Source organism: Sarcophilus harrisii, chromosome 2 (genome assembly GCF_902635505.1).
Source record: "Sarcophilus harrisii chromosome 2, mSarHar1.11, whole genome shotgun sequence".
NCBI classification, from domain to species: domain Eukaryota; kingdom Metazoa; phylum Chordata; class Mammalia; order Dasyuromorphia; family Dasyuridae; genus Sarcophilus; species Sarcophilus harrisii.
The window spans coordinates 144,474,236-144,486,460 of NC_045427.1; the positions used below are offsets into that span (position 1 = coordinate 144,474,236).

Consider the following 12,225-nt stretch of genomic DNA (forward strand, 5'->3'; position numbering starts at 1 on the left):
ATCTGGATCTATCCCAAACTTCTCCTTCCGGGAAAGGGTTGAATTAAAGTTTAAGTCTCCTTCCAGTTTCAGAGTTCTAAAATTCTTTTACAAGAGGCCCTTTCTGTGGGAAATTATCCTCTTCCTGTGGATTTCATAATTAATGAACTAATATTTCCCCAAATTAAATTGCCAAATAAACCAGTTTTTCAAAAGACTTCCACTTTTCAACATCTTTCTTGTTGATTATGCTTTAATTCTAGAGTGAGGAAATATGTAAGAAGTTTTGTAAGGGAAAGTTTCCCTCCACCCTAGTTTCCTCATACCCTTCACTTTGCATCAAAATTAACACATTTGAAGCAGAACTCATATTTTCCTCCAAATCCATTCCATTTTCACATTTAACCTATTTTTCTTTTTTTAATTAAATTTAAAAATTTTTCAAATGGAGAATCTTCCTTCTATGTCTCACCTCCCCCTTCCCCTATCCCAAGCAAGAAAAACAAAATGTTTTGTGACAAACATATAGCCAAGAAAAACAGATCTCTACATTGTTCAATCTATATTCTGAGTTCATTACCATTCTTTAGGAAATTGGCAACATATTTCATCACAAGTGTTGTGGAATTGTGTTTGTTCATTGTGGGAGAGTACCCAAGAATTTCAAAGTTATTTGTCTTTATATTATATGAATTGTTTTTCTAGTTCTATTTATTGTACTTTATTAGTTTACTCAAAAGTATTCTCATGTAAATTGTCTGCTTCATTTGCACAATAGGATTCCATCATATTTATATGCTATAACTTGTTTAACTATTACCTAATTGATGAGTAACTCCTTAGTTTCTAATTCTGTCACCAGAAAAAGAGCAGCTATAAATATTTTTGTACATATGAATTCTTTTATCCTTTAATTTAATTTCTTTCAGAGCATAAAAACTATATTGCTAAATCAAAAGATCTGCCCAATTTAGTAGCGTTTTGGGCAGAGTTCCAAATTGTTTTCCAGAATGGCTGGGCCATTTCATAGTTCCACCAATAATGCATGTTTTCCCACAGCTTCTCTAGCATTTGGAATTTCCTTTTTCTTCTTCTTTTTCTAACTTTGCCAATCTATTGGGTATGTGATAGAATCATGGCATTCTTTTTTCTAGTCTTTGGTGATTTAGAGAAATTTTTTTTTTCCATATGGCTATTGATAGCTTGGATTTCTTCCTCTAAAAGCTGCCTGTTCACATCTCTTGAACATTTATCAATTGGGAAGTAGTTCTCATTCTTATAAATTTCTACCAATTTCTCACAAGTGTTAGAAAGATATTTATTAGAGAAACTTAACTCCAGATTCCCCTTCCTTTATCCCATTACCTATTCTCTTCTCATTTTAGATATATTGTTATTGATTGTACAAAAATTGCTTAACATTATATAATCAGAATTGTATATTTTCCCTCTTGTGATCCTCTTTATTTCATTTGGTTATGAACTCTTTCTCTACAGCTGTGACCTGAAATTTCATTTTTTCTCCTTTAAGTTGCTTATGATGTCCTCCTTTAAATCATTAATCTAGTTGGAGCTTATCTTGGTATATGATATGAGATGTTGGTCTAAATTTAAGAGCTGTTAAACCATTTTCCAGTCTTTCCAATAATAATTGGATTTGTTGAATTCTTGCCATAATAGTTGGCATCTTTGAATTTATCAAATATTAGGTTATTGTGTTTTTTATATTATATAGCTACTATGCTTCATTTTTGCTTTTAATTATACTCATTTCCCAATATACCTCACTACTCCTCAACTATAATATTCCTTTGTAATTATATTATATTGAGTGGATTTTTGAGAGAACATGGACAAGAGTCATGGGTTGCAATCTGTATTATTGGAGGGAACTCCCATATTGATTGATCAACCTCTCTATTTCTTAATTGTTTTGATAATTAATGTCCCAAATTGTTTTTATGATTAATACTTTGCAGTACACTTCAAGATCTGGGACTGCTAGGATTTTTCCTTCCTAGTTCTTTTTGATTCCCTTGTGATTCTTGACCTTTTATTCCTCCAGATGAATTTTATTATTTTTCTCAAGTTTTATAAAATATACATATCCTTTAATAATTTGATTGATCTGGCAATGAATAAAGAAATTAATCTAGATAGAAGTATAATTTTTATTCTATTGGTCTGGCCTACCAATGAACAATTAATATTTCTCCAATTATTTAGATTTGTTTTTATGTAAAGAATATTTCATATTTATATTCATATGGCTCCTGTGTGTAGACTCATGACTATTTTAAATGGAAATTTTCCATCTTTTAATTTTGCTTTAATAGTTCTTGAGGTCTCATGAAGTCATGAGCTTCTATTTGATCACTTAATTTTCAGGGTTTTCCCGCCCTTAGGTAAAGTTTTATACCTTTTGTTTCAGTCGTTTCTTTTCCAAATCTTATATCCATAGCTCTCATTTCTTTCCCTATATTTTCATTTAGCACTCTCCTTTGGTTTTTAAGTTAATTTAAAACAAACAGTAACCTCTCTCTCTTCTAGTAATTCTTGGTCAGACATGTCCAAGTTTTGTTTTTGTTTGAGGTCTTGCATGTAGATGTTTTGGAATCATTATCTTCTCCTGAGTTTGTGTCTTGAGCATCTCTCATCATAGAAGCTCTTTATGGCTACATTCTTTTTGTGGTTATTCATTCTTCTAATCTACTTCCTGACTTTAGACTTGATGTTAGGATGAGGTTCCATATATTTTGAGGGGTAGGTCTTGGTTGAGCTTTTGTCCTCTTGGGACCAATTTCTATTTTCTTGGGATATTGAGTGTTGTATATATCCAGGATCTCAGGAACAGCTGTAGCGGAGAACTTGCAGATTTTCGGTGCTTCCAAAGTGCTTTATTGCTGGGCAAAGTCTCATTGCTGCTTTTCTACTTTGTGTTTTGCAAATTCTTGCCCTGGGTTTGGATCTACATAATACTCCTTTTGTTTTGCACTGTTGGTAGTTTCAGTAGACTTTTGCTAGACTCAGTCAGTTGAAAAATTCTGAGATTCTGGTCTTTGTTATATACCTGTAGGCTTCAGACTGACCTTGAGACTGGCATTGAATCTGTTCTCTGCCCCTAGGATCATAACCATACAGCTGTTAATTGCTACTGATCTATGTCTGCTCATTATTTAATCTAGGCCCTAAAGTTTGGGATAGCTCTTTAACATGAATCCCACCTCAAGGTGCAGGTCCTTAGTCCATCTTGGATTTGTGATCAGGAATTGGGAGGTGAATGACAAAGCTGTCAGTTGGCACCTGTTCCCACATCCTGTACAAGAACACAATGCCATGCCCTGCTATGACTCTATGACTTCTCCTTGCTCTTTGGCACAGTCCTCATGCCTTGTCCTTGGTGTCCAGAAACTTTTTCTGTTTCCTTATGCTGATTCAGACTGGAAAAATGACTCATCGTGATTTTTTCTTCTTGGATTTCCTAATCAGGTTCAGTCTGGTGCATTTACTAGAACTTTGTGGAGGAGGTATGGGGGAAAGCTCAGCTGTTCTTTCTTTTACTCTGACATTTAGGCTCCACTCATTTCTCTTGAAAGTATCCTCATCTTTCTGCTTGCAGGTTTTCAAAGAATAAAGCCATCCTTTGTTTTGTTTTTTCTTTCCATCACCCTCATCCAATCATCCAATCAAATCTTCTCTTCTTTTTGTCCACTTTGTCTCACACAGCAACTAACTTAATTCAGATCCTCATTCCCTCTACCTGGAACAATTGCAAAGGTATATAAAGGTCTAAGTATACTTATTTGGACAGCTCTTTTTGTCAGAAAGATTACTTTCCAGAAAGCTGACTACCTGGTGACTACTCTGATTATTCAACCTCTGCATAACCTTCATACACATGTAATTGTGGATATCTTTAACTTGCAGTACTTTGTTGGCAAAGTAGAGCAATAGGGGAAATATTCAGAGATTTTTCAATTTGATAATAACAAACAACAATGATCATAAAAGTGTTTACATTTAGTTGTTTTCTTGACTAGGTATATTTCTCCACATCACTAAGGTTCAACATTTCCATAAAGATTTATTTCATATCCTAGTTATTATGCAAGGTGAGGTTCTGGATCCTGGGATTTAAACACAAAAACCAAAGTCCTTGAGGAGCTTACCATTGGAGGGGAGATTTAACACAGATAGATAAGTAAATAAAAGGGAATTTCAAAAAGGGAGAGAGCATTAAAAATGAGGAGGAATCAGGGAAGATTTCCAAGAGCAGATGGCACCTGATTTGAGTCTTGAAGTAATCAAAGGAATCTTCTAGGGAGGAAAGAAGGAATGAATTTCAGATAGGAGAGACAGAAGGGGCAAAGAAACAGGAGATGGGAGTATTGAGTGTGTCAAAGGACTGAAAGAGGTCAGCAAGATATTGTGAAAGGTATTAATTTGAAGGTAGAGAGCCATTGAAAGTTGTTGGACAGAAAAGTGGTATCATTGCATTTGGAAAATTAATGTGGAAGCTGAGTGGAAGATGGATTGGAGAGGGGAAACACTGGATCTCTCTCTCTCTTTCTTTTTTCTCTTTCTCTTTCTCTTTTTTTCTCTCTCTCTCTCATTTCCTTAAAGATAACATATAGTGGAAAGAGCACTGGACCTACAGTCATGTAAACCTGGTTTGAAAGCCTGACATTAGAGACCTTGAACAAGTTACCCACCAATTCTCTAGACCTCCATAGCTTTGTGATCTCAAACAAGTCATCATCTTTCTAGACTTCTATTTTGAATTCAAGGATTCCTAAGGTCTCTCTCAGAACTAAGATTGTACAAGATTCAGATAATAGCTTTGCTTTACTAGGCTCAACGACAACCTTCAAAACGAAACCAAAGCAAAACTTCAACTTTACATTCCACATTCCTCATCCTCTCCAGGTACTGAGAAGTGCCTCCTAGAACGTTGCTGTTTTCCAAGCCCTAAATTCCCCTCCTGAAATCATAACCTTCCCTAATCTCCCCCCTCACCCCCCGCAGATGACAGCAGGAAAGGGGTTGGGGGGGGTAAAGATAACTGAACCCTAGGGCATGGACTCCGAGAAGAGAAAGATACCTGATAAGGGGATGGAAGCTTCGAGGAGGGAAGGAGAGAGCAACTACAAGTCCCCCTCTAGCTTTCCATCACGGGGAAAGTAGGGACGCTAAATGTCTTCTTTCTCTTTCTCACACTCTATCTCTCCCTCCACTTCCCCCCACTCCCTCCCTTCCCCCAAGAACTGGCAGTTGGGAGGGACTAAGAAGAATGGGAGGAGCCCGTTATTGGCTTATGCCCGCCTCGCTGAGTTCCTCTAGTTCGCTTTGGAAGACTGCAGCCTGCTTGGAGTGCTGTGCCAGGATCCGAGGGGGCTCCAGGGAAACCGGGTCTGGGGTTGGGTACGCGCTATGAGTGCTCTGAGTCTTTGCGCCAGCACCAGCGGCGGGGGCCGCGGACTGCTCCGCAGTCTGTGCTGGAGCCTCTGGGAGCTCCCAAGGGGCGTGGGGTCACGAACGCTGCCCCTGCAGCAGCACAGCCGGCTCTTGGGCAGCGGCAACTGGGGCCTCTGGGCTGCTCGGGAAGGGGCCGGCAGCGCCGCCCCAGCGGTGACAAGGACCCTCAGCACCTACGCAGAGTTGTGCGAGCAGGCTGTCAGAGAGCCCCAAGTATTTTGGGGGCGCCTTGCCCGGGATACGCTGGTGTGGGACACCCCTTACCATACAGTCAAGGACTGTGATTTCAGCCAGGGCAAGATCAGCTGGTTCCTGGGCGGCCAGTTAAACGTGTCGGGTAAGACTAGAAATGGAGGTGGGGTGGGGTGGCATTTCAAGGAAAGGGTGAAGAAACTGAAAGTATTCCATCTTTCTATTTCCTCCACCGTTTTATTTCTTCCTTGAACCCACAACCATTAGGAGCCCATTCCTACACTTTGCCCTAGAAATCCTGGTCACCTGTCCCTAGCAACTCGTAGAACCCGGACATCAGTCCCTCGGAAATTTGGATACTCTTAGCAACCTGTCCAAACAATGCACTACTCCCAGCTCCCCCAGTCATCCTCATCTTCCCCAAGGAACCCATTCTGTGCCGCTAATTCCTCCGGTTTTCTCTCTACTTTTATTTCCTTTATCCCTAATAATCTGTAGGCAAAGTCCGAAGTCACGTCATTTTCTAGTATCCTCTTCCCACTGCAAACCATAGATTATCCCACAGAGCCCCTAAATTTAACCTTTCCGGTCCGAGGAACTCTTCATACTTTTCAACACTGATCATTGTAACCTCCTCGGAATACTCGCTCGCCCCCTGCCCATCCTTCCCTCCTCCTCCCCCACAAGCTGCTTTCCTGCCAGCTTCGTGGGGCAGGCTGAGAGAATTAGTTCTTCCAGCTGCTGTCCAAGATGACTGAGATGTCAGAAGACGCTTTTTCTTTGTATTTATCCTTCCATGCTGAACATTCTAGGTAGGTGATCAGTTTGTATTGGGCAGCTAGCTGGGACCTTCAGACTCGAATAGGCGACTCAGGGAATTACATCCTACTCTGGTTCCTTCCTCTCCCCTATGCTTCACACCCCAACTCAATGCCTGTGTCCTCATTGTGTCCGGGTTATAAATTTGAGCTAGGAAGAGCTCTTGTCTCGATTCCCCCAGGACCTAGACAGCTGCGGGAGTTCTGGCTTCCTCTCCTCCCTTTCTTTTTCGCCCCTAGGATTCGAGCTAAAAACTCCTTAGTGAAAACAAAATGACTCCTGCAGTCTGGTAGTTGGTCTGCCTTAGTGACTATCCCACAATACCCAGACGCATCACTCGGGCACCAGGGAGAAACTGTCGTCTGGAGAAGTTATCTAAGTATTAATTTTGCCCGCACAAACAAATAAAAACATGCTTCCTTGTAGCGTCCAAAAAAGAGTGAGACTTGGTCAATGAGCAGAGTAAATTAAAAAAAAAAAAAATTATCCTCTTGCTCAGATAATGCTTTATTTGCTGAGACGAAATTCCTCAGCCCTGTAGGAAACTCTTATTATCCTCAGGATAAGGTCGCCTATACGTTTAGATTTTCTAAGAGATATACTTACTTCATTTTCAAGGCCAATTACTTGTAAGAGTTTTGACACCGGGTGCCGGTCTTCAATAATAAAGGGTCTTATACCTTTTATTTTTTTCTTGGTTTCAAACATTGTCAGTTGGATTTATTAATTCACAAATATTGACTCAGTCATTAAAAATATAAGGTACAGCACTAGGCATTTTATAGGGTAATAGAAAGTCATAGAAGGCATGTTACAAACCTTTAAGGAACATATTTAACTAGAAAGAAGAAAATAGAACTCAAAATTCAGTATGGTATTTGTGACATACTGGAAAAAACATTGGTTCTAAATAAGAATCTGAATTTGCTTGCTCTGCCATTTTTTAACTTTAGGCAAATCATTTCCTATGTTGAGCCTGTTCTTCTTTTATAAAAAGAAAGGTTGGACAAGAAGACCATTAAGCAGGCTTACAGTTCTCCCACCCCTCTCCATAGCATTTAATAGCTTTGACCATTCTGAACTTCTGAATATTCTTACTCTCTTACTTTCTAATATCATAAAAGAAGACAAATGCTTATCTATACATGTATTCTTTTTCCCCCTGAGGCAATTGGGGTTAAGTGACTTGCCCAGGGCCACACAGTTAGGAAGTGTTAAGTGTCTGAGGCCAGATTTGAACTCAGGTTCTTCCGACTTCAGGGTTGGTGCTCTATCTACTGTGCCACCTAGCTGTCCCCTATATGTTTATTCTTGCATGGAGGCTTTAAGCTGAGCTAGATCATTTGCTTGCTTCTTCTATTACCTTTCTAATGGTCCCTTCTTTGTTTCTTTGCTCCTCTTTCACACCCATTAATATTGATGTTCTTTGAATGATTGATCTCTCCTTGTTTCCCTTGTCCTTACTCTTTACCAAGTCATCTTGTCAATATCATTGTTCCTACAGCTCTTACCATAATTTCTACACAGATAACCCCTAAATCTGTGTGAGCTGTTTTCTCAACTCCATACCTGAATCAACATTTGCCTACCTCAGATATCTTCACCAAGATGACCATCTGGTACCTCAAATCCAACATCTTTAAAATTTAACTCATCTTGCTCTCTAAATTTGGCCTTAGCCCTAATTTCTCTGTTCATGTTCATATGTCCATCCTTCTAGTCACCCAGATTTAGAATCTTATAGTCACTTTAATTTTTTCTTTTCTCTCATTCTACATTCAATCAGTTGACAAGTCCTATAGAAACAATTATCAAACTATCTCTGGCATCGATTTCTTCTTCTCCACTCCTACAACATCTAATTTACCTCATCTTTTATTGCCTCAGCTACTTGGCTTCTAACTGTTCTTTTTGCTCTTGGTTTATTTCTTCTCTGATGAGGCCTTCAAAATATTACCTAATGTTCTTCTCTGACCATGTAAATCATCTACTCAAAAAACTTCAATAGCTCCTCTTCTCTGATCAGTCCTTCAAAATGTGACCATGTAAATCATCTACTCAAAAAGCTTCAATAGCTCCTCTTCTCTGATCAGTCCTTCAAAATGTGACCATGTAAATCATCTACTCAAAAAGCTTCAATAGCTCCTCTTTGCCTCCTGAGTAAATATAAATTTCTGATCCTATTTGATACCCACATTTAGTTTCTAACTTAAATATTCAGGCTTAAGTCTTCACATGCTCTGTGACAGTTTTATTCAAGTAGGATTACTGTCTCTTAATTCTCATCTTTCCCTTTCCCCTCTCTTGTCTTTGCTCATGTTACCCATCTATACTTGAAGTGGATTCCCCTACCACCTTCCCCCCTTATATTGTTGGAATTTTTGTTCAAATGCTCTTCTTCCTTCAAGATTCAGTCTTATGAAATCCTGGTGGAAAGTGATTTTTCACTTTTGAGATTTCTCATGATCCTATGCCTATACCTTTGGTTCACATTTATTCCATTATCCCTTGGTGATCTGTGAGACTTTCATTCTAGTGTATCTTTGAAATCATGGTCTAGAATGTATTTTATCCTCATTTCCTCTAGAGTAGTGTCTTGACATTTAATATTTGTGGAATTGAATAAACTCATCACATTTATAACTGTGATTTTTTATTTCTCCCAAAAGCTGTCCCTTCTTTCACAATTTCTGTTATTAAGGGGCAGTAATAGTTGTCCTATCTACTATTAATCCAGTATAAATCTTTAATGCTTCCCCTCTTTTACTTCTAACTTCAAATAAATTGACAGTGATTATTTTGCCCCCAGCAATATTACTCAATACATTATTTCAATGATATTCTCATTTCTTTTACTTTAGGGGAAGCTCTCACCACTACCCTACACACCTATTCAATTTCCTTCCTTTATTCTCTTCTCCTCTCCAATCCATGGCTCCAATCCAGAATTCAAAACAATATTCTATATGAAGTCTGATGAAAGCAGAATATAGTGGGACAATCTCCTTGCTATTTCTGGAAGCCATGCTTCTCCTAACAAAACATGAGATAACATCCAATGTTTTTAGGCTGCCATATCTACTGTTGATGTAGAGTGAGATTTTTCAGAGTAATTGATATCTAGCCATGCTCCCTCCTTTTTATATTTGTGAAGCCGATCTTTTGTATCCAAGTGCAAGACTTTACATTTATTCCAATTGAATTTACTCTTATTAGATTCAGCCCAGTGCTCTAGTTTGTCAAGATTCCTTTGGATCCTGACTGTTCTCCTCTGTTAACTATGTCTCCCAGCTTTGTGTTGTCTGAATATTTAATGAGAATCTCATGTATGGCTTTATTCAAGTCATTGATGTTAAACAAAACAGGGCCGCGTACAAATCCCTGAAGGTATTCTGCTGGAGACTTTCCAGGATCCATAACATTTCTTTAAATAATAACTAGTAAAAACCCATTGGGGAAATTCAGTATGTAATATATATATATATATATATATATATTCAGTATATATATATATATATATATATATATATATATATATGTAAATTCAGCACATAATTTTCTAAGCTTTCCTTTTCTGCTTGACTGTGTTTCTGGCTTGTTTTCTTTTATACATTTAAAAGATTCTCCAATGTAATTCTGTTTTTCCTTTTTCTTTTTGAAATTCTATCACTACTTCTCTCCCAATTGGAAAAAAAGGAAAACAAAAATCTTGTAGCAAATATTTGTTGTCAACTAATACAAATTCCTATATTGACTGGGTCTGAAAATGTAACTCATTCTGTAGCTTGAAACCATCATCTCTTTAAGGTAGTTGGTGTGCTTCATTATTTGTTGTTTTGTTGTTATTCAGTCATTTTTCAATTGTGTTTAATTCTTCCTGACCCCATTTGGGGTTTTCTTGGCAAAGATAATGGAACAGGTTGCCATTTCCTACTCCAGCTCATTTTACAGATGAGATAACTGAGGCAAACAGAGTTAAGTGATTTGACCAGTTAGTAAATGTCTGAGGTCAGACTTGAATTCAGGAAGATGAATTTTCCTGACTCCAGGCCCAGAACTCTGTGCACTATGGTTTGCCTACCTACCCCATTGGTCCTCTGGAAATTTGTTCATTACATTGGTCAGAAGTCTCAAGTCTTTCAAAGTAGTTTTTCTTTAAAATCTTGTGAGTTTTGTGGAAATTCTTTTGGTTCTGTCTACTTCACTCTGTACCCCTTAAGAATCTTCCCAGGATTTTTATGAGATTACTCCTTTAGCCATTTTTTATGGTACAACAATATTACATTATAGACATATATTTTAATTGATTCATCCATTCTCTGTCACTTTACGTTTCCAAAGAATTGTACATATTTTCTTACATGAGCCTTAGAACCATTCAGTGAGGTAGTATAGTAGAACTATTATGGATATTATTATCTCTTTTCTAAAGATGAGAAAACTGGGGTTAGGAGAAATTAAGTAACTTGCCTAAAATAAATGTTATAGGTAGGATTTGACCTCTGTTTTCCTAACTCTAAGGCTAGTACTCTATTCCCTTTAGCACCTCAAATTACTTTTGGCTGTCCATTTGTTGTTCTACATTTTTGATATATGACCACTACACTTTGTTTTACACTAATATTTGTCTTTGATAATTTTTATAGCATTTATCTTTTATAATTTAAGTATTTCTGAAATTTCTATGTTCCATGATTCTTAGTCATGAAGTATCACTGGGAGAATTTTACAGAATAAGCTTTATGTAACAGGAAGTAGTTTGAGGTCACTGAAAGTACTTCATACTTTCCCAGATGTAATATAGCATAATATTCTTCTTTCTGGGTCAAAGTGGTTGTTTTCAGCTTGTCTAGGATAAAGATATTAATGGACTAATTGCATTCCACAATATTTATCAAATGTCCCCAGTGTAAAAGGCTCTTGATTGAGTACTGGGGATACATTGACCAAAACTCTGGAGACACAGTTGATTGTATGTCCAGAAAAGTTGTGTTTTAGTGCTGACTCTAAGATATTTTTTACAGATGTGACAAGCCAGAAAAAACATTTCTCATTTGTAGAACATATATGTACTAATCCCCAGGTTTATTGTAAGGATAATGCTTTGTGAAATTGGGTAGCTAGGTGGTACAATGGATGGAGTACTGGGCTTGGAGTCAGAATAGACCTGAGTTCAAATTTGGCTTTGGTCACTTACTAGTTATATGATCTTGGGTAAATTACTTAACCTGTTTGCCTCAGTGTCCTCAACTGTGTTATGAGAAGAATAGCATTTATCTCCCCAAGTTTTTGTGAAGCTCAAATGAAATAATATTTTTAAAAATACCTGGCACATAGTAGGCACTATATAAATGTTAGCTATTATTATTAAGCATAAAGAATCATAAAAATGAGATTCTACTATGGAGATGAAAAAACAGGCATCTGGGTTGTTATTTACTGTTGTCTTTTATTGTTAAAAACACCACCTACATTCTCCTTCCTCCCCCCTATTAGTTTGGAATCTTTCTGTTTTTGAGAACCTAATGATCAATTTCTGCATGCCTTTAAAATTGATAACTATATGGAAATATATTTCTTTTGTATGTACTTAGATTCATCAGCTCTTCCTAATTTATCCTGTTTCAGTATCATTTCAAGGTTTTCATGATCAGGTATAAGGGCAATATGCAATTAACTCTGGAAATGACAGCAGATTTAGCTCCTTTCATAAACTGGTCTTTGTTTTCAGAAAGCTAGCTTTTTAACATAATTATGAAC

The 12,225-nt window shown here is 37.4% G+C and overlaps 1 protein-coding gene across 1 annotated transcript in view; it reads left to right on the forward strand.

The window, feature by feature from the left end:
* Nucleotides 1-5,306: 5,306 nt before the first annotated feature.
* The window catches only part of ACSS1 (acyl-CoA synthetase short chain family member 1), a 65,765-nt gene continuing 58,846 nt past the window's right edge, over nt 5,307-12,225 (forward strand). Inside the window, exon 1 of the mRNA XM_003759030.4 lies at nt 5,307-5,791. Within this exon, the coding sequence (XP_003759078.1) occupies nt 5,410-5,791 (382 nt within the window). The 5' untranslated portion in view covers nt 5,307-5,409. The remainder of the gene's footprint in view (nt 5,792-12,225) is intronic.